We start from the raw sequence: 22,854 nt of genomic DNA, 5'->3' as shown, positions 1-22,854 counted from the left end.
GTCTGTATCTATATTGATTCGTATTTAAAGATTTACTCCCTGAGGCACAAGTTACTTTAGTTTTTACTCGAGTAAAAAACTGATACTTCATTGATGAAATACCTGATCCTGGAGCGTTTTGGAAGTGGCAGAATGTACCTTTAATCTGATGTAACTCCTGCTGCCGCTCAGGGAGGAGTGAGCACATCCTCCTGCTTTACCCAAATCTAAACGCCTCTCACAGACCAACTACACTGATGCTGCTTTTTGTCACGTTTGGTCATGTTTTGTGTTTTGCTCTGGTCTTTTTCCATCACTTTTTCCCACTTCCTGCCTTTAGATTTGGGTAAAGCTGAGCGGTGGATGAAGACCAGAGCCAGTGTGGCCGGTCTCTCTCCGGACTCTGGTCTCGGGTAATTTTAGCTCCAAATGTTGAGGATAAATTTAGCCTCTGAAAGGACACGGCCAAAGAGCAGAGGTAAAGAGCAGAGGGGCCGAGGGCTCTGGATACTGCAGTACTTCCCCTGGATACTGCAGTACTCTGGCCCTGATACTGCAGTACTCAGGGACCGAGGGCTCTGGATACTGCAGTACTTCCCCTGGATACTGCAGTACTCAGGGGCCGAGTACTGCAGTACTCAGGGGCCGAAGTACTGCAGTATCAGGGGCCGAGGGCTCTGGATACTGCAGTACTCAGGGGCCGAGGGCTCTGGATACTGCAGTACTCAGGGGCCGAGTACTGCAGTATCAGGGGCCGAGGGCTCTGGATACTGCAGTACTCAGGGGCCGAGGGCTCTGGATACTGCAGTACTCAGGGGCCGAGTACTGCAGTATCAGGGGCCGAGGGCTCTGGATACTGCAGTACTCAGGGGCCGAAGTACTGCAGTATCAGGGGCCGAGGGCTCTGGATACTGCAGTACTCAGGGGCCGAAGTACTGCAGTATCAGGGGCCGAGGGCCTGGATACTGCAGTACTCCAGCCCTGAGTACTGCAGTATCAGGGCCAGAGTACTGCAGTATCAGGGCCGGAGTACTGCAGTATCAGGGCCTGGATACTGCAGTATCAGGGCTGGAGTACTGCAGTATCAGGGGCCAGAGTACTGCAGTATCAGGTAAAATACTGTCCAAAGTATTGAGCCCTGAACCGAGGGCATTTTCTCCAGTTTGGCTTTACCCAAATCTAATCTCTTGGGCGGGGCCTTTCTGTGTGGAGTTTGCAGGTTCTCCCCGTGTCTGCGTAGGTTTCCTCAGGGTACTCCGGTCTCCCCTACCACTAAAACATGTACAATAGGTTCCCCTCTGGGCCAGGACTCCCCTGAGATTCTTCATCTCAGTGGGACCATCCTGGTTAAACAAAGGTCAATAAAAACAATAAATAAAAAAAGCTTCTGGAAACAAACATTAAAACAGACATAAAAAAAGCAACAACAAGAGGGAAAAGATCCAGGTCGAGATGAGTTCTTTAGATTTGGATAAAGCTGGAGAACATGCCTTACATAAGCTTAACTGGAGCAGAAATAGTTTTATTTCTGTTTAAATGGAGTAAACCTGACCTCTGACCTTTGACCTTCAGCGTTAGGGAGCGTGTGTATTTGCTGACTCTGACCTCTGACCTTCAGCGTTAGGGGGCGTGTGTATTTGCTGACTCTGACCTCTGACCTTCAGCGTTAGGGGGCGTGTGTATTTGCTGACTCTGACCTCTGACCTTCAGTGTTAGGGAGCGTGTGTATTTGCTGACTCTGACCTCTGACCTCTGACCTTCAGCGTTAGGGAGCGTGTGTATTTGCTGACTCTGACCTCTGACCTCTGACCTTCAGCGTTAGGGGGCGTGTGTATTTGCTGACTCTGACCTCTGACCTCTGTAAGCTCTGATGATGCAGACACAGCGCCCCCTGCAGAGGGTTTGTGGAACCTCCACATTAAAAAAAGAATCAGATTGTGACATTTTGTCTCTAACACTGTGATGTAATATTGACTTTGTTTTGCTCGTCTCAGAATCACCGATAAAAACATGGAGTTTCACAGAGTTTGATCTGTTTAAACTTGATGTTTTTGTAACTTCCTTTAGTTTCACTTTAAGTGGATCATTTTAAACTTCAGGCCAAACCAACCATTTTACACCAAATACTTTACATCGTTTTATTTTACAATATAAGAGTGCTTCATCTCACCCCACTCTCCCCTGTACTGCAGTATCTGAAAGTATCTGTGAGTATCTGTAAGTATCTGAAAGTATCTGAAAGTATCTGAAAGTATCTGAAAGTATCTGTAAGAATACTGCAGTATCTGTAAGTATCTGAAAGTATCTGAAAGTATCTGAAAGTATCTGTGAGTATCTGTGAGTATCTGTCAGTATCTGTAAGAATACTGCAGTATCTGTAAGTATCTGAAAGTATCTGAAAGTATCTGAAAGTATCTGTAAGTATCTGAAAGTATCTGTAAGTATCTGTCAGTATCTGTCAGTATCTGTCAGTATCTGTCAGTATCTGTAAGAATACTGCAGTATCTGTAAGTATCTGAAAGTATCTGTAAGTATCTGAAAGTATCTGAAAGTATCTGAAAGTATCTGTAAGTATCTGTCAGTATCTGTCAGTATCTGTCAGTATCTGTCAGTATCTGTAAGAATACTGCAGTATCTGTAAGTATCTGAAAGTATCTGAAAGTATCTGAAAGTATCTGTAAGTATCTGTCAGTATCTGTCAGTATCTGTAAGTATCTGTAAGTATCTGTCAGTATCTGTCAGTATCTGTAAGTATCTGAAAGTATCTGAAAGTATCTGAAAGTATCTGTAAGTATCTGTAAGTATCTGTAAGTATCTGTCAGTATCTGTCAGTATCTGTCAGTATCTGTCAGTATCTGTCAGTATCTGTCAGTATCTGTCAGTATCTGTCAGTATCTGTAAGAATACTGCAGTATCTGAAAGTATCTGTGAGTATCTGTGAGTATCTGAAAGTATCTGTAAGTATCTGTAAGTATGTGTATTCTCCGTTTCCGTCCGGAGCAGGCCATTGGCTGACGGGCCCTGCTTTAGCCCCGCCCTCTGATCTTTAGGGACCGTCTATAAATAACCGTGAGTCCGCGCGCGGCTTCACTCCGACTCCGCTTCAGGACCAAACCCGGACTCTGCAGGTCTCTGCCGGACACGACCCTCAGGTAGGACCGGGCCCCCCCTCAGGTAGGACCGGGCCCCCCCTCAGGCCCGCTGTAGACCCGCTGTAGACCCGCTGTAGACCCGGTTTAGTCCCGGTTTTGCCGTACTTTAGCGGAGTTTGAGCCGCGGCGCAAACAGGAACTAACGAGACGCGCCGCTTTTCCACACAGGAATAAAGACTCAAAGTGTGTTCAGGCCGAGACCAGGGAGTTTACAGGAGTGTGTGTGTCCCCCCCCCCCCCCTGTGTGCCCCCCCCCCTGTGTGCGCGTGCCCCCCTCTGTGTGCGCGTGCCCCCTCCTGCCCCACAGTGGAGCTGCTAAACCCGCACGTGCCTCTCGCCTCTTCCCTGTGGCGCAGTTCGGTTTCTTTGATTTCCTCACATTAGTTTCCAGCTTGTCTGACCTGTTTGAAGGTTAAAGGGACGCAGACACACAGGGGTCAAAGTGCACGGGGAGGAGCAGCACGTGCACAGGCCGGTATCAGAGTTCAGTTAGGAGTGAAGAGTCTTTAAAACCTTTTATCTGTTGAACCTGCCAGTCTGTGTCCTCATAATAATCATCATAATAATCTGTGTTTAATCCTGATACTAGAGCTAAACCAAAGGCAGGTCTGGACGGTCTTTCATGATGTTTGTGGAGATTTAAGCCACAGAATCACCTTTTAAAGCACGTTTTCTCCATTACTGATGCTGTTAAACCAGTGTGACGTTATGTAAAGGTCACAGGTCAAAGGTCGAAGGCTCTGTTGTGTTTGTGGAGTCTCTGGTCTGGAAGTGACTCTGCTGCTGCTCAACAGTTTGAGTCAAAGCCAGTTATTAATAAATGAATCTAAATAAAGTGAGAGCAGCTCCTTTAAAGCCACACTCTGGAGGAAATTAGAATCTAAGTTTAAAATCAAAGAAAAGTCTGAGACTCTGTGGAGCAGAGTGAGAGGATCCTTCCAGATGTGCAGGTGTGAGTTTACACATGTGCAGGTGTGAGTTTCCAGTAGGTTTGGGCGATGTTCCCTTAATTGGCTGTTGACTATGTTTACAGTGCTCATTATAAGCATTTTTTTTAAAGACATTTACATAGCCTATATAGAAGCTGCATATATGTATGCTAGGAAAATGTGAGATTGCAGATAAATGGATCTAAACTAAACATGATCTGAACAGAGTCACGGACACGACTTTTGCAAAAGAAATGTGTTAAAACTCGTGCGTAAAGTCTGAGAGGAGAACGACTTCAGAGCGTCGTCTGCTCCTCAATACCAAGGCTGTTATCGCACTAATACAAATGTAAATCAGAGCTTATTATTTGCATTTGCTCAGTTTTAACGTAATTTTTAAGAAACAGTGGGTGAACGGGACAATATTTAGAAGTTTGCATCGTAGCTACATTTTTGAAGCTGCTCCAGGCGCCGCCCGGTCCGTGTGCTCTAACCTCGTACCTCCTGCACCGCCTTTCTCTTTCCTCTCTCTTTCCTCTCTCGGTTCTTCGTGAGAATAGTCCGCACGCTCATCTAGCTCCGATGTGAGAGCCATCTCATTTTAAAACGGTTTAAGTTTCCATACAAAGCAAAGCAAAACCACGCGCTGTTAAACTCTGAGCTGCAGAGAGAGAGAGAAACAGAGCAGCTGTGTCTTTACGTTAATAATCACGGCGAACACATCATGGCTTCTGACAGGCACTGACACTAGTGTGCATATTAGCTACATCCATGATTTACTTTACAGAGCAATCCCTGCACAGTTTGTAGGTTTACAAAGCCCACAGACGACCAGTGCGTTTCTGACAGGAGGGGGCGTGGCCTCACGATGGTGGCTCTGCATCATGCCCTGTAGGGTCTCCCACAGGTCCTATAGGTGACGGCTCAGAAGCTCCTGATGAGACCAACAGGTCAGAACCGTGAGGCCGTCCTTCTGTGGACCTGCAGGGGGCGCTACAGGGGCGGGAGCAGCTCCAACAGCCGCAGTGTAAAAGGATGGAAACAAACCCAGAACAAGTCCTGAATCCACTTTAGCTCAGAGTCAGGTCCAAGAGGTGTGAACCAGGTCCTGTACTCGAGTATCCGGGTCCTGTACTCGAGTATCCGGGTCCTGTACTCGAGTATCCGGGTCCTGTACTCGAGTATCCGGGTCCTGTACTCGAGTATCCGGGTCCTGTACTCGAGTATCCGGGTCCTGTACTCGAGTATAGATGAGTTCAGTTCCTCGGCTCTGACTGTCTAACATTTAAATGTCCTTCTCCTGAACTCGGTGAACATTCCTCTGTCCACTCTGAGACCGGCCGATACGAGCAGCTGCTCCCCCCGTCTCCCTCCTCTCCTCTCTCCCCCCTGCCCCCCCCCCCCCCCTCTGTCTCCCTCCTCTCTCCCCCGTCTCCTCTCTAACCCTTCTCTCCATCCCCCCCTCTTCTCTCTCTCTCGTGGGTTGATTTCCTCGTGACCTTCAGCTCATTCTTCCTCTCCTCTTCCCCCTCTCTTATCTCCTCTGTCTCCCCCCCCCTCTCCCCCCTCTCTCCCCCCCTCCCCCCTCTCCCCTCGTGACCTTCATTCTTGTGGAGTCAGTCTGTGGGTTAAACTCTGACATTCAAAGGCCACAGGTCAGAGCGGAGTTATTAAAGTCTGAACTCTGCTTTAGTTTATGAATAAACTCCTTATTAACAGTTATTAATATAATAGTTTTAATAGTGATTTAGTGAAAACATCTGTGTCTTCATGAATCTGTGGAGAAGCTCAGATCTTTATTATAAATGTTTAAAGATGATCCTGATGTTGTAAATCTGCAGCTCTGTTTGGTTCAAAAGAACAAAGGTCACAGCGGCCGCTCCTCCTGGGCTGTGATTGGCCGAGGGGGGGAGGGGGAGGGAGGATCAGCTTTCTTATTGGTCACTCTCACGTGTCAGTGCAGGGGGCGGGTTTACTGCCCGTCCTGAGCTCTGATTGGTCAGTGTGGACTGTGATGGCGCTGAGCAGAGCAGCAGCTGCAGGTCTGACCTCCCCCTGAGGGTTTACAAGTACTGCGAATACATGTACTTTATATACATGTACTGCAGGTCTGACCTCCCCCTGCCGGGATTATTATTACTGAGGGTTTACAAGTACTGCGGATACATGTACTTTATATACATGTACTGCGGATACATGTACTTTATATACATGTACTGCAGGTCTGACCTCCCCCTGCCGGACACGGGATTATTATTACTGACGGTTTAGAAGTACTGCAAATACATGTACTGCGGATACATGTACTGCAGGTCTGACCTCCCCCTGCCGGGATTATTATTACTGAGGGTTTACAAGTACTGCGGATACATGTACTGCGGATACATGTACTGCGAATACATGTACTTTAAATACATGTACTGTGGATACATGTACTTTAGATACATGTACTGTAAATACATGTACTTTATATACATGTACTTTATATACATGTACTGTGGATACATGTACTGCAGGTCTGACCTCCCCCTGCCGGGATTATTATTACTGAGGGTTTACAAGTACTGTGGATACATGTACTGTAAATACATGTACTGCGGATACATGTACTGTAAATACATGTACTGTGGATACATGTACTGTGGATACATGTACTGTAAATACATGTACTGTGGATACATGTACTGCGGATACATGTACTTTAAATACATGTACTGTGGATACATGTACTGTAAATACATGTACTGTGGATACATGTACTTTAAATACATGTACTGTAAATACATGTACTGTAAATACATGTACTGTAAATACATGTACTGTAAATACATGTACTGTAAATACATGTACTGTAAATACTCTCTTCTCTCTGTGTTCAGTCAGAATGTCGATCACTAAGATTCACGCCCGAGAGATTCTGGACTCCAGAGGAAACCCCACTGTGGAGGTCGACCTGTGGACGGCCAAAGGTAACTACTACTAACTACTCTTAACTAGTACTAATAACTACTATGACCTGCGGACGGCCAAAGGTAACTACTACTAACTACTCTTCCCTAGTACTAATAACTACTATGACCTGTGGACGGCTAAAGGTAACTACTACTAACTACTCTTAACTAGTACTAATAACTACTATGACCTGTGGACGGCCAAAGGTAACTACTACTAACTACTCTTCACTAGTACTAACTACTATGACCTGTGGACGGCTAAAGGTAACTACTACTAACTACTCTTCACTAGTACTAACTACTATGACCTGTGGACGGCTAAAGGTAACTACTACTAACTACTCTTCACTAGTACTAACTACTATGACCTGTGGACGGCTAAAGGTAACTACTACTAACTACTCTTCACTAGTACTAACTACTATGACCTGTGGACGGCTAAAGGTAACTACTACTAACTACTCTTAACTAGTACTAATAACTACTATGACCTGTGGACGGCTAAAGGTAACTACTACTAACTACTCTTCACTAGTACTAACTACTATGACCTGTGGACGGCTAAAGGTAACTACTACTAACTACTCTTCACTAGTACTAATAACTACTATGACCTGTGGACGGCTAAAGGTAACTACTACTAACTACTCTTCACTAGTACTGATAACTACTATGACCTGCGGACGGCCAAAGGTAACTACTACTAACTACTCTTCACTAGTACTAACTACTATGACCTGTGGACGACTAAAGGTAACTACTACTAACTACTCTTCACTAGTACTGATAACTACTATGACCTGTGGACGGCCAAAGGTAACTACTACTAACTACTCTTCACTAGTACTGACTACTATGACCTGTGGACGGCTAAAGGTAACTACTACTAACTACTCTTCACTAGTACTGATAACTACTATGACCTGTGGACGGCCAAAGGTAACTACTACTAACTACTCTTAACTAGTACTAATAACTACTATGACCTGCGGACGGCCAAAGGTAACTACTACTAACTACTCTTAACTAGTACTAATAACTACTATGACCTGCGGACGGCCAAAGGTAACTACTACTAACTACTCTTCACTAGTACTGATAACTACTATGACCTGTGGACGGCTAAAGGTAACTACTACTAACTACTCTTCACTAGTACTAACTACTATGACCTGTGGACGGCCAAAGGTAACTACTACTAACTACTCTTCACTAGTACTAACTACTATGACCTGTGGACGGCTAAAGGTAACTACTACTAACTACTCTTCACTAGTACTGATAACTACTATGACCTGCGGACGACTAAAGGTAACTACTACTAACTACTCTTCACTAGTACTAACTACTATGACCTGTGGACGGCCAAAGGTAACTACTACTAACTACTCTTCACTAGTACTGATAACTACTATGACCTGCGGACGGCCAAAGGTAACTACTACTAACTACTCTTCACTAGTACTGATAACTACTATGACCTGCGGACGACTAAAGGTAACTACTACTAACTACTCTTCACTAGTACTGATAACTACTATGACCTGTGGACGGCTAAAGGTAACTACTACTAACTACTCTTCACTAGTACTAACTACTATGACCTGTGGACGGCTAAAGGTAACTACTACTAACTACTCTTCACTAGTACTGATAACTACTATGACCTGTGGACGGCTAAAGGTAACTACTACTAACTACTCTTCACTAGTACTGATAACTACTATGACCTGTGGACGGCTAAAGGTAACTACTACTAACTACTCTTCACTAGTACTAACTACTATGACCTGTGGACGGCTAAAGGTAACTACTACTAACTACTCTTCACTAGTACTGACTACTATGACCTGTGGACGGCTAAAGGTAACTACTACTAACTACTCTTCACTAGTACTAACTACTATGACCTGTGGACGGCTAAAGGTAACTACTACTAACTACTCTTCACTAGTACTAACTACTATGACCTGTGGACGGCTAAAGGTAACTACTACTAACTACTCTTCACTAGTACTAACTACTATGACCTGTGGACGGCTAAAGGTAACTACTACTAACTACTCTTCACTAGTACTGATAACTACTATGACCTGTGGACGACTAAAGGTAACTACTACTAACTACTCTTCACTAGTACTAACTACTATGACCTGTGGACGGCTAAAGGTAACTACTACTAACTACTCTTCACTAGTACTAACTACTATGACCTGTGGACGACTAAAGGTAACTACTACTAACTACTCTTCACTAGTACTGATAACTACTATGACCTGCGGACGGCCAAAGGTAACTACTACTAACTACTCTTCACTAGTACTAACTACTATGACCTGTGGACGACTAAAGGTAACTACTACTAACTACTCTTCACTAGTACTGATAACTACTATGACCTGCGGACGGCTAAAGGTAACTACTACTAACTACTCTTCACTAGTACTGATAACTACTATGACCTGCGGACGGCTAAAGGTAACTACTACTAACTACTCTTCACTAGTACTAACTACTATGACCTGTGGACGGCTAAAGGTAACTACTACTAACTACTCTTCACTAGTACTAACTACTATGACCTGTGGACGGCCAAAGGTAACTACTACTAACTACTCTTCACTAGTACTAACTACTATGACCTGTGGACGGCCAAAGGTAACTACTACTAACTACTCTTCACTAGTACTGATAACTACTATGACCTGTGGACGACTAAAGGTAACTACTACTAACTACTCTTCACTAGTACTGATAACTACTATGACCTGTGGACGACTAAAGGTAACTACTACTAACTACTCTTAACTAGTACTGATAACTACTATGACCTGTGGACGGCTAAAGGTAACTACTACTAACTACTCTTAACTAGTACTGATAACTACTATGACCTGTGGACGGCTAAAGGTAACTACTACTAACTACTCTTCACTAGTACTGATAACTACTATGACCTGTGGACGGCCAAAGGTAACTACTACTAACTACTCTTCACTAGTACTGATAACTACTATGACCTGTGGACGGCCAAAGGTAACTACTACTAACTACTCTTCACTAGTACTAACTACTATGACCTGTGGACGACTAAAGGTAACTACTACTAACTACTCTTCACTAGTACTGATAACTACTATGACCTGTGGACGACTAAAGGTAACTACTACTAACTACTCTTCACTAGTACTAACTACTATGACCTGTGGACGGCTAAAGGTAACTACTACTAACTACTCTTCACTAGTACTGATAACTACTATGACCTGTGGACGACTAAAGGTAACTACTACTAACTACTCTTCACTAGTACTAACTACTATGACCTGTGGACGGCCAAAGGTAACTACTACTAACTACTCTTCACTAGTACTAACTACTATGACCTGTGGACGGCTAAAGGTAACTACTACTAACTACTCTTCACTAGTACTGATAACTACTATGACCTGTGGACGACTAAAGGTAACTACTACTAACTACTCTTCACTAGTACTGATAACTACTATGACCTGTGGACGGCCAAAGGTAACTACTACTAACTACTCTTCACTAGTACTGATAACTACTATGACCTGTGGACGGCCAAAGGTAACTACTACTAACTACTCTTCACTAGTACTGATAACTACTATGACCTGTGGACGGCTAAAGGTAACTACTACTAACTACTCTTCACTAGTACTAACTACTATGACCTGTGGACGGCTAAAGGTAACTACTACTAACTACTCTTAACTAGTACTGATAACTACTATGACCTGTGGACGGCTAAAGGTAACTACTACTAACTACTCTTAACTAGTACTAATAACTACTATGACCTGTGGACGGCTAAAGGTAACTACTACTAACTACTCTTCACTAGTACTGATAACTACTATGACCTGTGGACGGCTAAAGGTAACTACTACTAACTACTCTTCACTAGTACTGATAACTACTATGACCTGTGGACGGCTAAAGGTAACTACTACTAACTACTCTTCACTAGTACTGATAACTACTATGACCTGTGGACGGCTAAAGGTAACTACTACTAACTACTCTTAACTAGTACTGATAACTACTATGACCTGTGGACGGCTAAAGGTAACTACTACTAACTACTCTTAACTAGTACTGATAACTACTATGACCTGGGCGGCTAAAGGTACTGCAGTACTTACTTCTACCTCTAGCTGTTCCTGCTGTATCTCCACCTGTGGAGCATCAGGTCCTGAACCAGGATCACGTAGAACATGGTAGAACATGGTGGAACATGGTGGAACATGGTGGAACATGGTGGAACATGGTGGAACATGGTGGAACATGGTGGAACATGGCGTTCTGGAGTGTGATGTCATCTCGCTAAGCATTATGGGATTACAGCAATAATAAACTCATGGAGGTTTTAAAAGTTAAAATACTGGAGTTATTTCACATTAAAACACTTGGACACCACAGTGATGTTTTACCAGCCGCCATTTTGTCCTCTTTTTATACTGTGTTTATGTTAGTCAATGAAAGTGTCTGCTAGCAGCTGCAAAGATGGCCGATCTCCATGGTAACGCTGGAATATATGAGAACTTCAATCAGAAAAGTCTGAATATCTAAAACCCCATGGATGAAAGTCCAACATGACAAAGGGCCTGATGTTTGTGATGTAATAAAGAGGCTGTGACTGTATGACCTCTGACCTCTGACCTCTGACCTGAAGCCTCTGACCTCTGACCTCTGACCTCTGAACTGAAGCCTCTGACCTCTGACCTCTGACCTCTGACCTCTGAACTGAAGCCTCTGACCTCTGACCTCTGACCTGAAGCCTCCTCTGACCTCTGACCTCTGACCTCTGACCTGAAGCCTCTGACCTCTGACCTGAAGCCTCCTCTGACCTCTGACCCCTGACCTCTGACCTCTGACCTCTGACCTCTGACCCCTGACCTCTGACCTCTGACCTGAAGCCTCCTCTCACACACCTTTGCTTCCTCAGGCTTGTCTGACCTCTGACTCTCTGACCTCTGACCTCTGACCTGAAGCCTCTGACCTCTGACCTGAAGCCTCTGACCTCTGACCTCTGACCTGAAGCCTCCTCTGACCTCTGACCTGACCCCTGACCTCTGACCTGAAGCCTCTGACCTCTGACCTCTGACCTGAAGCCTCCTCTGACCTCTGACCTCTGACCTCTGACCTCTGACCTGAAGCCTCCTCTCACACACCGTTGCTTCCTCAGGCTTGTCTGACCTCTGACCTGACCTCTGACCTGAAGCCTCTGACCTCTGGCCTCTGACCTCTGACCTCTGACCTCTGACCTGAAGCCTCCTCTCACACACCTTTGCTTCCTCAGGCTTCTCTGACCTCTGACCCGTGACCTCTGACCTCTGGCCTGAAGCCTCTGACCTCTGACCTCTGACCTCTGACCTCTGACCTCTGACCTGAAGCCTCCTCTCACACACCTTTGCTTCCTCAGGCTTGTTCAGAGCCGCGGTGCCGAGCGGAGCCTCCACTGGGGTCCACGAGGCTCTGGAGCTCAGAGACGGAGACAAGAGCCGCTACCTGGGCAAAGGTGAGTCTGACCTTCACAGAAACATCTGGATCACCGTCTAATCCAACATCTGCTTCAGGGACGGTGAAGGCCGTGGATCACGTCAACAAGGACATCGCTCCCAAACTCATCGCCAAGGTACGAGTAGTACTGCGGGGTACGAGTAGTACTGAGGGGTCCGAGTACTGCAGTACTGAGGGGTCCGAGTACTGCAGTACTGAGGGGTCCGAGTACTGCAGTACTGAGGGGTACGAGGAGTACTGAGGGGTACGAGGAGTACTGAGGGGTACGAGGAGTACTGAGGGGTACGAGTAGTACTGAGGGGTACGAGTAGTACTGAGGGGTACGAGTACTGCAGTACTGAGGGGTTCGAGTACTGCGGTACTGAGGGGTCCGAGTACTGCAGTACTGAGGGGTACGAGTACTGCAGTACTGAGGGGTACGAGTACTGCAGTACTGAGGGGTACGAGTACTGCGGTACTGAGGGGTCCGAGTACTGCAGTACTGAGGGGTCCGAGTACTGCAGTACTGAGGGGTCCGAGTACTGCAGTACTGCGGGGTACGAGTACTGCAGTACTGAGGGGTACGAGGAGTACTGAGGGGTACGAGGAGTACTGAGGGGTACGAGGAGTACTGAGGGGTACGAGTAGTACTGAGGGGTACGAGTAGTACTGAGGGGTACGAGTAGTACTGAGGGGTCCGAGTAGTACTGAGGGGTCCGAGTAGTACTGAGGGGTCCGAGTAGTACTGCGGGGTCCGAGTACTGCAGTACTGAGGGGTACGAGTACTGCAGTACTGAGGGGTACGAGTAGTACTGAGGGGTACGAGTAGTACTGAGGGGTACGAGTAGTACTGAGGGGTCCGAGTAGTACTGAGGGGTCCGAGTAGTACTGAGGGGTCCGAGTAGTACTGCGGGGTCCGAGTACTGCAGTACTGAGGGGTACGAGTACTGCAGTACTGAGGGGTACGAGTAGTACTGAGGGGTACGAGTAGTACTGAGGGGTACGAGTAGTACTGAGGGGTCCGAGTAGTACTGAGGGGTCCGAGTAGTACTGCGGGGTCCGAGTACTGCAGTACTGAGGGGTACGAGTACTGCAGTACTGAGGGGTACGAGTAGTACTGAGGGGTACGAGTAGTACTGCAGTACTGAGGGGTACGAGTAGTACTGAGGGGTACGAGTAGTACTGAGGGGTACGAGTAGTACTGAGGGGTACGAGTAGTACTGCAGTACTGAGGGGTACGAGTAGTACTGAGGGGTACGAGTAGTACTGCAGTACTGCGGGGTACGAGTAGTACTGAGGGGTACGAGTAGTACTGAGGGGTACGAGTAGTACTGAGGGGTCCGAGTAGTACTGAGGGGTCCGAGTAGTACTGCGGGGTCCGAGTACTGCAGTACTGAGGGGTACGAGTACTGCAGTACTGAGGGGTACGAGTAGTACTGAGGGGTACGAGTAGTACTGCAGTACTGAGGGGTACGAGTAGTACTGAGGGGTACGAGTAGTACTGAGGGGTACGAGTAGTACTGAGGGGTACGAGTAGTACTGCAGTACTGAGGGGTACGAGTAGTACTGAGGGGTACGAGTAGTACTGAGGGGTCCGAGTAGTACTGCGGGGTACGAGTAGTACTGAGGGGTACGAGTAGTACTGAGGGGTACGAGTAGTACTGAGGGGTACGAGTACTGCAGTACTGAGGGGTACGAGTAGTACTGCGGGGTACGAGTAGTACTGAGGGGTACGAGTACTGCAGTACTGAGGGGTACGAGTAGTACTGCGGGGTACGAGTACTGCAGTACTGAGGGGTCCGAGGAGTACTGAGGGGTCCGAGTAGTACTGCGGGGTACGAGTAGTACTGCGGGGTACGAGTAGTACTGCGGGGTACGAGTACTGCAGTACTGAGGGGTACGAGTAGTACTGCGGGGTACGAGTACTGCAGTACTGAGGGGTCCGAGGAGTACTGAGGGGTCCGAGTACTGCAGTACTGAGGGGTACGAGTAGTACTGAGGGGTACGAGTAGTACTGAGGGGTCCGAGTACTGCAGTACTGAGGGGTACGAGTAGTACTGAGGGGTACGAGTAGTACTGAGGGGTCCGAGTACTGCAGTACTGAGGGGTACGAGTAGTACTGAGGGGTACGAGTAGTACTGAGGGGTCCGAGTACTGCAGTACTGAGGGGTACGAGTAGTACTGCGGGGTACGAGTAGTACTGAGGGGTACGAGTAGTACTGCGGGGTACGAGTAGTACTGAGGGGTACGAGTAGTACTGAGGGGTACGAGTAGTACTGAGGGGTACGAGTAGTACTGAGGGGTACGAGTAGTACTGAGGGGTACGAGTACTGCAGTACTGAGGGGTACGAGTAGTACTGCGGGGTACGAGTAGTACTGCGGGGTACGAGTACTGCAGTACTGAGGGGTACGAGTAGTACTGCGGGGTACGAGTACTGCAGTACTGAGGGGTCCGAGGAGTACTGAGGGGTCCGAGTACTGCAGTACTGAGGGGTACGAGTAGTACTGAGGGGTACGAGTAGTACTGAGGGGTCCGAGTACTGCAGTACTGAGGGGTACGAGTAGTACTGCGGTGTCCCTGTGAGTACTGCGGTGTCCCTGTGAGTACTCTGGAGTACCCTGGAGTACCCTGGAGTACCCTGGAGTACTGTGTCTGTATCTGTGAACTGTGTTTCAGAACCTCAGTGTGGTGGAGCAGGAGAAGATCGACCAGTTCATGTTGGAGCTCGACGGAACCGAGAACAAGTGTAAGATTATTACTTTAGTATCAGTACTTTAGTATCAGTACTTTAGTATCAGTACTTTAGTATCAGTACTTTAGTATCAGTACTTTAGTGTGGACGTATGGATACTTCAGTATAATGGATACTTCAGTATAATGGGTACTTCAGTATTAGTACTTCAGTGTTAGTACTTTACAGTTGATATTCCGGAGCTGGTTTAGTTTCTCCGGGTCCAGATTTCAGATTCACAAACCAAATCCAAACATCTGTCAGACTCTTAACCTGCTGAGCTGGGGCTACGGGGTTTGTGTGCGTGTGTTCTTGTGTGTGTTTATATGTGTGTGTGTCTAACATGTGCTCTCGTGTGTTTGTGTGTGTCTAACATGTGTGTTTATGTGCTCTTGTGTGTGTGTGTGTGTGTGTGTGTGTCTAACATGTGCTCTTGTGTGTTTGTGTGTGTCTAACATGTGTGTTTATGTGCTCTTGTGTGTGTGTTTATGTGTGTGTGTGTGTCTAACATGTGCTCTTGTGTGTTTGTGTGTGTCTAACATGTGTGTTTATGTGCTCTTGTGTGTGTGTTTATGTGTGTGTGTGTGTCTAACATGTGCTCTTGTGTGTTTGCAGCTCAGTTCGGCGCTAACGCCATCCTGGGCGTGTCCTTGGCCGTCTGCAAGGCGGGCGCGGCTGAGAAGGGCGTCCCTCTGTACAGACACATCGCTGACCTGGCAGGAAACAAGGACGTGATCCTGCCCGTGCCTGTGAGTACCTGAGGACCCGCCTGTGGGACCTGTGGTACCTCCAGAGAGGACCTCCGCCTGTGGTACCTCCAGAGAGGACCTCCGCCTCGTGTCCCGGCTCTGACCCGTGTGTTTGTGTTTCAGGCGTTTAACGTGATCAACGGAGGAAGTCACGCTGGAAACAAGCTGGCCATGCAGGAGTTCATGATCCTGCCTGTAGGGGCCGCCAACTTCCACGAGGCCATGCGGATCGGAGCCGAGGTGCTGCTGCTTTCCTAATGTTTCACTCTTTATTTCCCCTGAAACATTTACACTTTCTCTTCTCATTCTGACACTTTTCATCACTGATTCATTTATTTTTTTATTCCTTTTTCTTTTTATTAATTAATATTTACATAATGGGCGGCTCGGTGGCGCAGCGGTTAGCGCTCACGCCTCACAGCTCGAAGGTCCCGGGTTCGATTCCCACCGGGACGGGGCCTTTCTGTGTGGAGTTTGCATGTTCTCCCCGTGTCTGCGTAGGTTTCCTCTACCACTAAAAACATGTACAATAGATTCCCCTGAAAAAGAGATTCTTAATCTCAGTGGGACTATCCTGGTTAAGGCGAGACGCTGCAGGTGAACAGGGAAAATAAATAAATGTGGAGACGTCAATTTGAAACTTCTGCTGAACATCACAGATATAAATATGAGACAAATGTGTTGCATTTTTTCTGTCATTTTATGTTTTCACATAAAAATAAGGCATTTTGAGCATTAAAATGGCCAAAACTGCCTATATTTTGGGCAATGAAATCAAAATAATGAATTGATCCAGATTAAATGTTATGGTTTTATTTTATTGACATATTAGTAACTAAGATTTTTTCAGAGGGATTTTGGATATTTTGTTTAGTTTTTCAATAAACTAATCATCAGTGAAAAAATCTGTCAAAACTCAAATTCCGCCTGTTTTTTTGGTTTCAAAGCTGAATAAATCAGGCTAGGAATTAGACATTAAAAAATCCCTCTGAAAAAACCTTCAGAATGTTGTTGTGTCTCAGCCTGTAAAGTGTGGAGTCTGTGGGAGCTTCTATAAGGGCTCAGGCTCTGCCCGAGTGCGGCTTCTCTCATTCAGAGAAAACCAGCCCTGAAGTTTTGTAGCGAGTGCGCATGCTCGGCCCGTTCTTCCACTTTTCCGCTCCAGCGTCTCGTCGGAGGAAAAACACCATATTTGGGTGAAAGCGTCATCACGGGGCCCCTTAGCAGGACACGTGGATGTCAAATCTGTCAATATTTATGAATGAAAACCCGCGGGAAAGACGGCCTTTCTACGCCCACAAAAAATGACAAAAATATGACAAAAAAAGACAAAAAAAAGACAAAAAATTGACAAAAATGTGAAAAAAACACCACAAAAAAATCACAAAAAAATCACAAAAAAAGACAAAAAATGTGACAAAAAATGGACAAAAATTGGACACAAATAAAATAAAAAAAAGACAAAAAAAAGAAAAAAAATGGACAAAAATTGGACAATAATAAAATAAAAAAAATGACAAAAAAGACTAAAAAAGACAAAAAAAGACAAAAAAAACACAAAAAGGGACAAAAAAATGGACAAAAATGTGACAAAAAATGACGGCGCAGCAGCTACTTCCGGGTCGCCCCCACCTCGCAGACAAAACATCATCAAATAAACATCATCATTTTTATATCTGACGTGAAAACTAAGATGTAAAGGGAGGAAAACAGATACAAATCTCCACTTCCACCACTGCGGGAAACATCAATACTTTCACCTAAAGTGTCTCACATTAAATAAAGGTCCATAAAAATAAAAGAAGAAATTAGATTATCTTGGTATTTTTTCCCCCACCATTTCCTGTTGGTGTTTTGTCTCTTTCTGTTGTTTTGAAGATTATTTTCCCATTTTAGATTTATTATAAATAAATGCACCTCGTCCCCCCCCCTCGCCCCCCCCCCCTCGCCCCCCCCTCGCCCCCCCCCTGGTCTAACTCTCCCTGTGCCGCAGGTTTACCATAACCTGAAGAACGTGATCAAAGCCAAATACGGAAAAGACGCCACGAACGTGGGCGACGAGGGCGGCTTCGCTCCCAACATCCTGGAGAACAACGAGGGTGAGGGCGCCCCCGCGTGGCCGCACAGGTGTATTACAGGTGCTGTATGTGCTGACCGGTGTCTCCCCCTGGTGTCCAGCTCTGGAGCTGCTGAAAAGCGCCATCGAAAAGGCCGGTTACCCCGACAAGATCATCATCGGGATGGACGTCGCCGCCTCCGAGTTCTATCGCAGCGGGAAGTACGACCTGGACTTCAAGTCTCCGGACGACCCGGCTCGCCACATCAGCGGAGACCAGCTGGGAGACCTGTACAAGAGCTTCATCAAGGGCTACCCAGGTGCTGACCCCTGACCCCTGACCTCTGACCTCTGACCTCTGACCCCTGACCCTAAACCAGACCATAAACCTGACCATAAACCCTAAACCAGACCCACATCAGCGGAGACCAGCTGGGAGACCTGTACAAGAGCTTCATCAAGGGCTACCCAGGTGCTGACCTCTGACCTCTGACCTCTGACCCCTGACCCCTGACCCCTGACCCTAAACCAGACCCTAAACCCTACACCAGACCCTACACCCTAAACCTGACCCTAAACCAGACCATAAACCTGACCATAAACCCTAACCCAGACCCACATCAGCGGAGACCAGCTGGGAGACCTGTACAAGAGCTTCATCAAGGGCTACCCAGGTACTGACCTCTGACCTCTGACCCTAAACCAGACCCTAAACCAGACCCTAAACCAGACCCACATCAGCGGAGACCAGCTGGGACACCTGTACAAGAGCTTCATCAAGGGCTACCCAGGTGCTGACCCCTGACCTCTGACCCCTGACCTCTGACCCTAAACCAGACCCTAAACCAGGCCCTAAACCAGACCCTAACCCAGACCCACATCAGCGGAGACCAGCTGGGAGACCTGTACAAGAGCTTCATCAAGGGCTACCCAGGTACTGACCTCTGACCTCTGACCTCTGACCTCTGACCCCTGACCCTAAACCAGACCCTAAACCAGACCCTAACCCTGACCCACATCAGCGGAGACCAGCTGGGAGACCTGTACAAGAGCTTCATCAAGGGCTACCCAGGTGCTGACCTCTGACCCCTGACCTCTGACCTCTGACCCCTGACCCTAAACCCGACCCTACACCGAGGCCTGCACCAGAGTGGTGTCTCGTGTTTGACTGAGGGATACTTCAGTTTCTGTGGCTTTAGAACATCTTCAAAAACATCATTATCCCCATCGATGCATCAGACTTTAGATTCTGTATTTGTGACCCCTGTGTGACCCCTGTGTGACCCCTGTGTGACCCCTGTGTGACCTCTGTGTGACCCCTGTGTGACCCCTGTGTGACCCCTGTGTGACCTCTGACCTCTGACCTCAGTGCAGTCCATCGAGGATCCGTTTGACCAGGACGACTGGGAGAACTGGAGCAAGTTCACCGCCGCCACAGACATCCAGGTACTTACGAATACTGCAAGTACTACTGCAGTACAAGTACTACTGCAGTACACCACAGACATCCAGGTACTTACGAATACTACAAGTACTACCACATACTACTGCAGTACATCCAGGTTTTTACTCCAGGAGGCTGCAGTTTTTATAAAGCTTAACCTTTGACCCCACGCCTTTAACAGAGTGCATTTTCTCCAGCTTTACCCAAATCTAAAACCCCACAGGCCAGAGTGATGCCTCATTTGAAAGCTAAGACCAGCACGACGTCACTTTTAGATTTGAGTAAAGCTGATCTGTGTGTAAGGTTCAGAGGTGAGACAGTGTGTGACCTCTGACCTCTGACCCCTCTGTGACCTGCAGATCGTGGGAGATGATCTGACCGTCACGAACCCGAAGAGGATCCAGACGGCGGTGGAGAAGAAGGCCTGTAACTGTCTGCTGCTCAAGGTCAACCAGATCGGCTCCGTCACCGAGTCCATCAAGGCGTAAGTCGTCTGGGGCGGGGCGGGGCGGGGCCAACACCTGCTCTGTGACTGGCCCCTCCTCTCTGTGACTGGCCCCTCCTCTCTGTGACTGGCCCCTCCCCTCTGTGACTGGCCCCTCCCCTCTGCTCTCTCTGACTGGCCCCTCCTCTCTGCTCTCTCTGACTGGCCCCTCCCCTCTGCTCTCTCTGACTGGCCCCTCCCCTCTGCTCTCTGTGACTGGCCCCTCCCCTCTGCTCTCTGTGACTGGCCCCTCCCCTCTGCTCTCTGTGACTGGCCCCTCCCCTCTGCTCTCTGTGACTGGCCCCTCCCCTCTGCTCTCTGTGACTGGCCCCTCCCCTCTGCTCTCTGTGACTGGCCCCTCCTCTCTGCTCTCTCTGACTGGCCCCTCCCCTCTGCCCTCTCTGTCTGGCCCCTCCCCTCTGCCCTCTCTGACTGGCCCCTCCCCTCTGCTCTCTCTGACTGGCCCCTCCCCTCTGCCCTCTCTGACTGGCCCCTCCCCTCTGCTCTCTCTGTCTGGCCCCTCCTCTCTGCTCTCTCTGTCTGGCCCCTCCCCTCTGCTCTCTCTGTCTGGCCCCTCCCCTCTGCTCTCTCTGTCTGGCCCCTCCTCTCTGCTCTCTCTGTCTGGCCCCTCCTCTCTGCTCTCTCTGTCTGGCCCCTCCCCTCTGCTCTCTCTGACTGGCCCCTCCCCTCTGCTCTCTCTGTCTGGCCCCTCCTCTCTGCTCTCTCTGTCTGGCCCCTCCCCTCTCTGCTCTCTCTGTCTGGCCCCTCCTCTCTGCTCTCTCTGACTGGCCCCTCCTCTCTGCTCTCTCTGTCTGGCCCCTCCCCTCTCTGCTCTCTGACTGGCCCCTCCCCTCTCTGACTGGCTCCTCCCCTCTCCCCTCTCTGACTGGCCCCTCCCCTCTCTGACTGGCTCCTCCCCTCTCTGACTGGCCCTCCCCTCTCTGACTGGCTCCTCCCCTCTCCCCTCTCTGACTGGCCCCTCTGCTCTCTGTCTGGCCCCTCCCCTCTCTGACTGGCCCCTCCCCTCTGCTCTCTGATTGGCCCTCCTCTCTCTGCTCTCTGTCTGGCCCCTCCCCTCTCTGACTGGCCCCTCCCCTCTGCTCTCTGTCTGGCCCCTCCCCTCTCTGACTGGCCCCTCCCCTCTCTGACTGGCCCCTCCCCTCTGCTCTCTGATTGGCTGCAGGTGTAAGCTGGCTCAGAGCAGTGGGTGGGGCGTGATGGTGAGTCATCGCTCTGGAGAAACCGAGGACACTTTCATCTCAGACCTGGTGGTGGGACTGTGCACCGGACAGGTACGTCCACACGCGTGTTCATATCCACACGCATGACCCGTGTTCATATCCACACGCGTGACCCGTGTTCATATCCACACGCATGACCCGTGTGACTGACCTGCTGTTTCCTCCTGTTTCAGATTAAGACCGGCGCCCCCTGCAGGTCAGAGAGACTGGCCAAGTACAACCAGCTCATGAGGTCAGTCTACAACATGTACACTAGGGCCTCACCTGCTCTAAACATGTACAAAACATGTACACTAGGGCCTCACCTGCTCTAAACATGTACACTAGGGTCGGTTTAAACGTATATCTTGTTTCAGGATCGAGGAGGAACTCGGGGAAAAGGCCAAATTTGCCGGGAAAGATTTCCGTCACCCCAAAGTCTGAGCACGACTGTCGCCACGGCAACCGCCCGACCACCAACCACCGGCCCCGCCCCCCGCGGGGTCAGGGGTCACAGTGATTCCATTAACGAAGTTTTCTATGAAACAATAAACGAGTGACGAGAACTGACGTCAGAGTCGTCCTTTCACAATAAAACAGGTCCTTTCACAATAAAACAGTCCTTTCACAATAAAACAGGTCCTTTCACAATAAAACGGTCCTTTCACAATAAAACAGGTCCTTTCACAATAAAACGGTCCTTTCACAATAAAACGGGTCCTTTCACAATAAAACAGGTCCTTTCACAATAAAACAGGTCCTTTCACAATAAAACAGGTCCTTTCATAATAAAACAGGTCCTTTCACAATAAAACGGTCCTTTCACAATAAAACAGGTCCTTTCACAATAAAACGGCCCTTTCACAATAAAACAGGTCCTTTCACAATAAAACAAGTCCTTTCATAATAAAACGGGTCCTTTCACAATAAAACGGTCCTTTCACAATAAAACAAGTCCTTTCACAATAAAACGGGTCCTTTCATAATAAAACGGTCCTTTTACAATAAAACAAGTCCTTTCACAATAAAACGGTCCTTTCACAATAAAACAAGTCCTTTCACAATAAAACAGGTCCTTTCACAATAAAACAGGTCCTTTCACAATAAAACGGTCCTTTCACAATAAAACAGGTCCTTTCACAATAAAACGGTCCTTTCACAATAAAACGGGTCCTTTCACAATAAAACAGGTCCTTTCACAATAAAACGGTCCTTTCACAATAAAACGGTCCTTTCACAATAAAACGGTCCTTTCACAATAAAACAGGTCCTTTCACAATAAAACGGTCCTTTCACAATAAAACGGTCCTTTCATAATAAAACGGTCCTTTCATAATAAAACAAGTCCTTTCACAATAAAACGGGTCCTTTCAAAATAAAACGGTCCTTTCACAATAAAACGGGTCCTTTCACAATAAAACGGTCCTTTCACAATAAAACAGGTCCTTTCACAATAAAACCGGTCCTTTCACAATAAAACAGGTCCTTTCATAATAAAACAGGTCCTTTCATAATAAAACAAGTCCTTTCACAATAAAACAGGTCCTTTCACAATAAAACAGTCCTTTCATAATAAAACAGGTCCTTTCACAATAAAACGGTCCTTTCACAATAAAACAGGTCCTTTCA

The 22,854-nt window shown here is 47.6% G+C and overlaps 1 protein-coding gene across 2 annotated transcripts; it reads left to right on the top strand.

Annotated features, from left to right (window-relative positions):
• Positions 1-2,999: 2,999 nt before the first annotated feature.
• eno3 (enolase 3, (beta, muscle)) lies at positions 3,000-21,785 on the top strand. 2 transcript variants are annotated; one of them, XM_079580005.1, is made up of 14 exons: positions 3,000-3,131; positions 6,940-7,029; positions 12,464-12,559; positions 12,618-12,676; positions 15,218-15,287; positions 15,888-16,021; positions 16,145-16,261; positions 18,015-18,120; positions 18,200-18,397; positions 19,447-19,523; positions 19,881-20,005; positions 21,189-21,297; positions 21,420-21,478; positions 21,603-21,785. In XM_079580005.1, exons 2-14 carry the CDS (start codon positions 6,945-6,947, stop codon positions 21,667-21,669), a joined length of 1,302 nt encoding a protein of 433 aa, XP_079436131.1. In that variant the 5' UTR covers positions 3,000-3,131; positions 6,940-6,944; the 3' UTR covers positions 21,670-21,785. The 2 variants fall into 2 exon arrangements, with proteins under 2 accessions (XP_079436131.1, XP_079436132.1); XM_079580006.1 differs by lacking the exon at positions 3,000-3,131 and adding an exon at positions 6,081-6,102.
• The last annotated feature ends 1,069 nt before the right edge of the window (positions 21,786-22,854 follow it).

This window comes from Gobius niger (genome assembly GCF_951799975.1).
Source record: "Gobius niger genome assembly, chromosome: 21".
Classification (NCBI taxonomy): Eukaryota; Metazoa; Chordata; class Actinopteri; order Gobiiformes; family Gobiidae; genus Gobius; species Gobius niger.
This window is presented reverse-complemented; position numbering and strand designations above follow the sequence as displayed.

What these genes read in the sequence shown, in the direction of transcription:
- eno3 (XM_079580005.1), top strand. Translation starts at nt 6,945, where the DNA reads ATGTCGATCACTAAGATTCACGCCCGAGAGATTCTGGACTCCAGAGGA. An exon ending in CTTCATCAAGGGCTACCCAG is followed by an intron (nt 18,398 to 19,446) that starts GTGCTGACCCCT and finishes CTCTGACCTCAG; the next exon opens with TGCAGTCCATCGAGGATCCG. An exon ending in CCGCCGCCACAGACATCCAG is followed by an intron (nt 19,524 to 19,880) that starts GTACTTACGAAT and finishes TGTGACCTGCAG; the next exon opens with ATCGTGGGAGATGATCTGAC.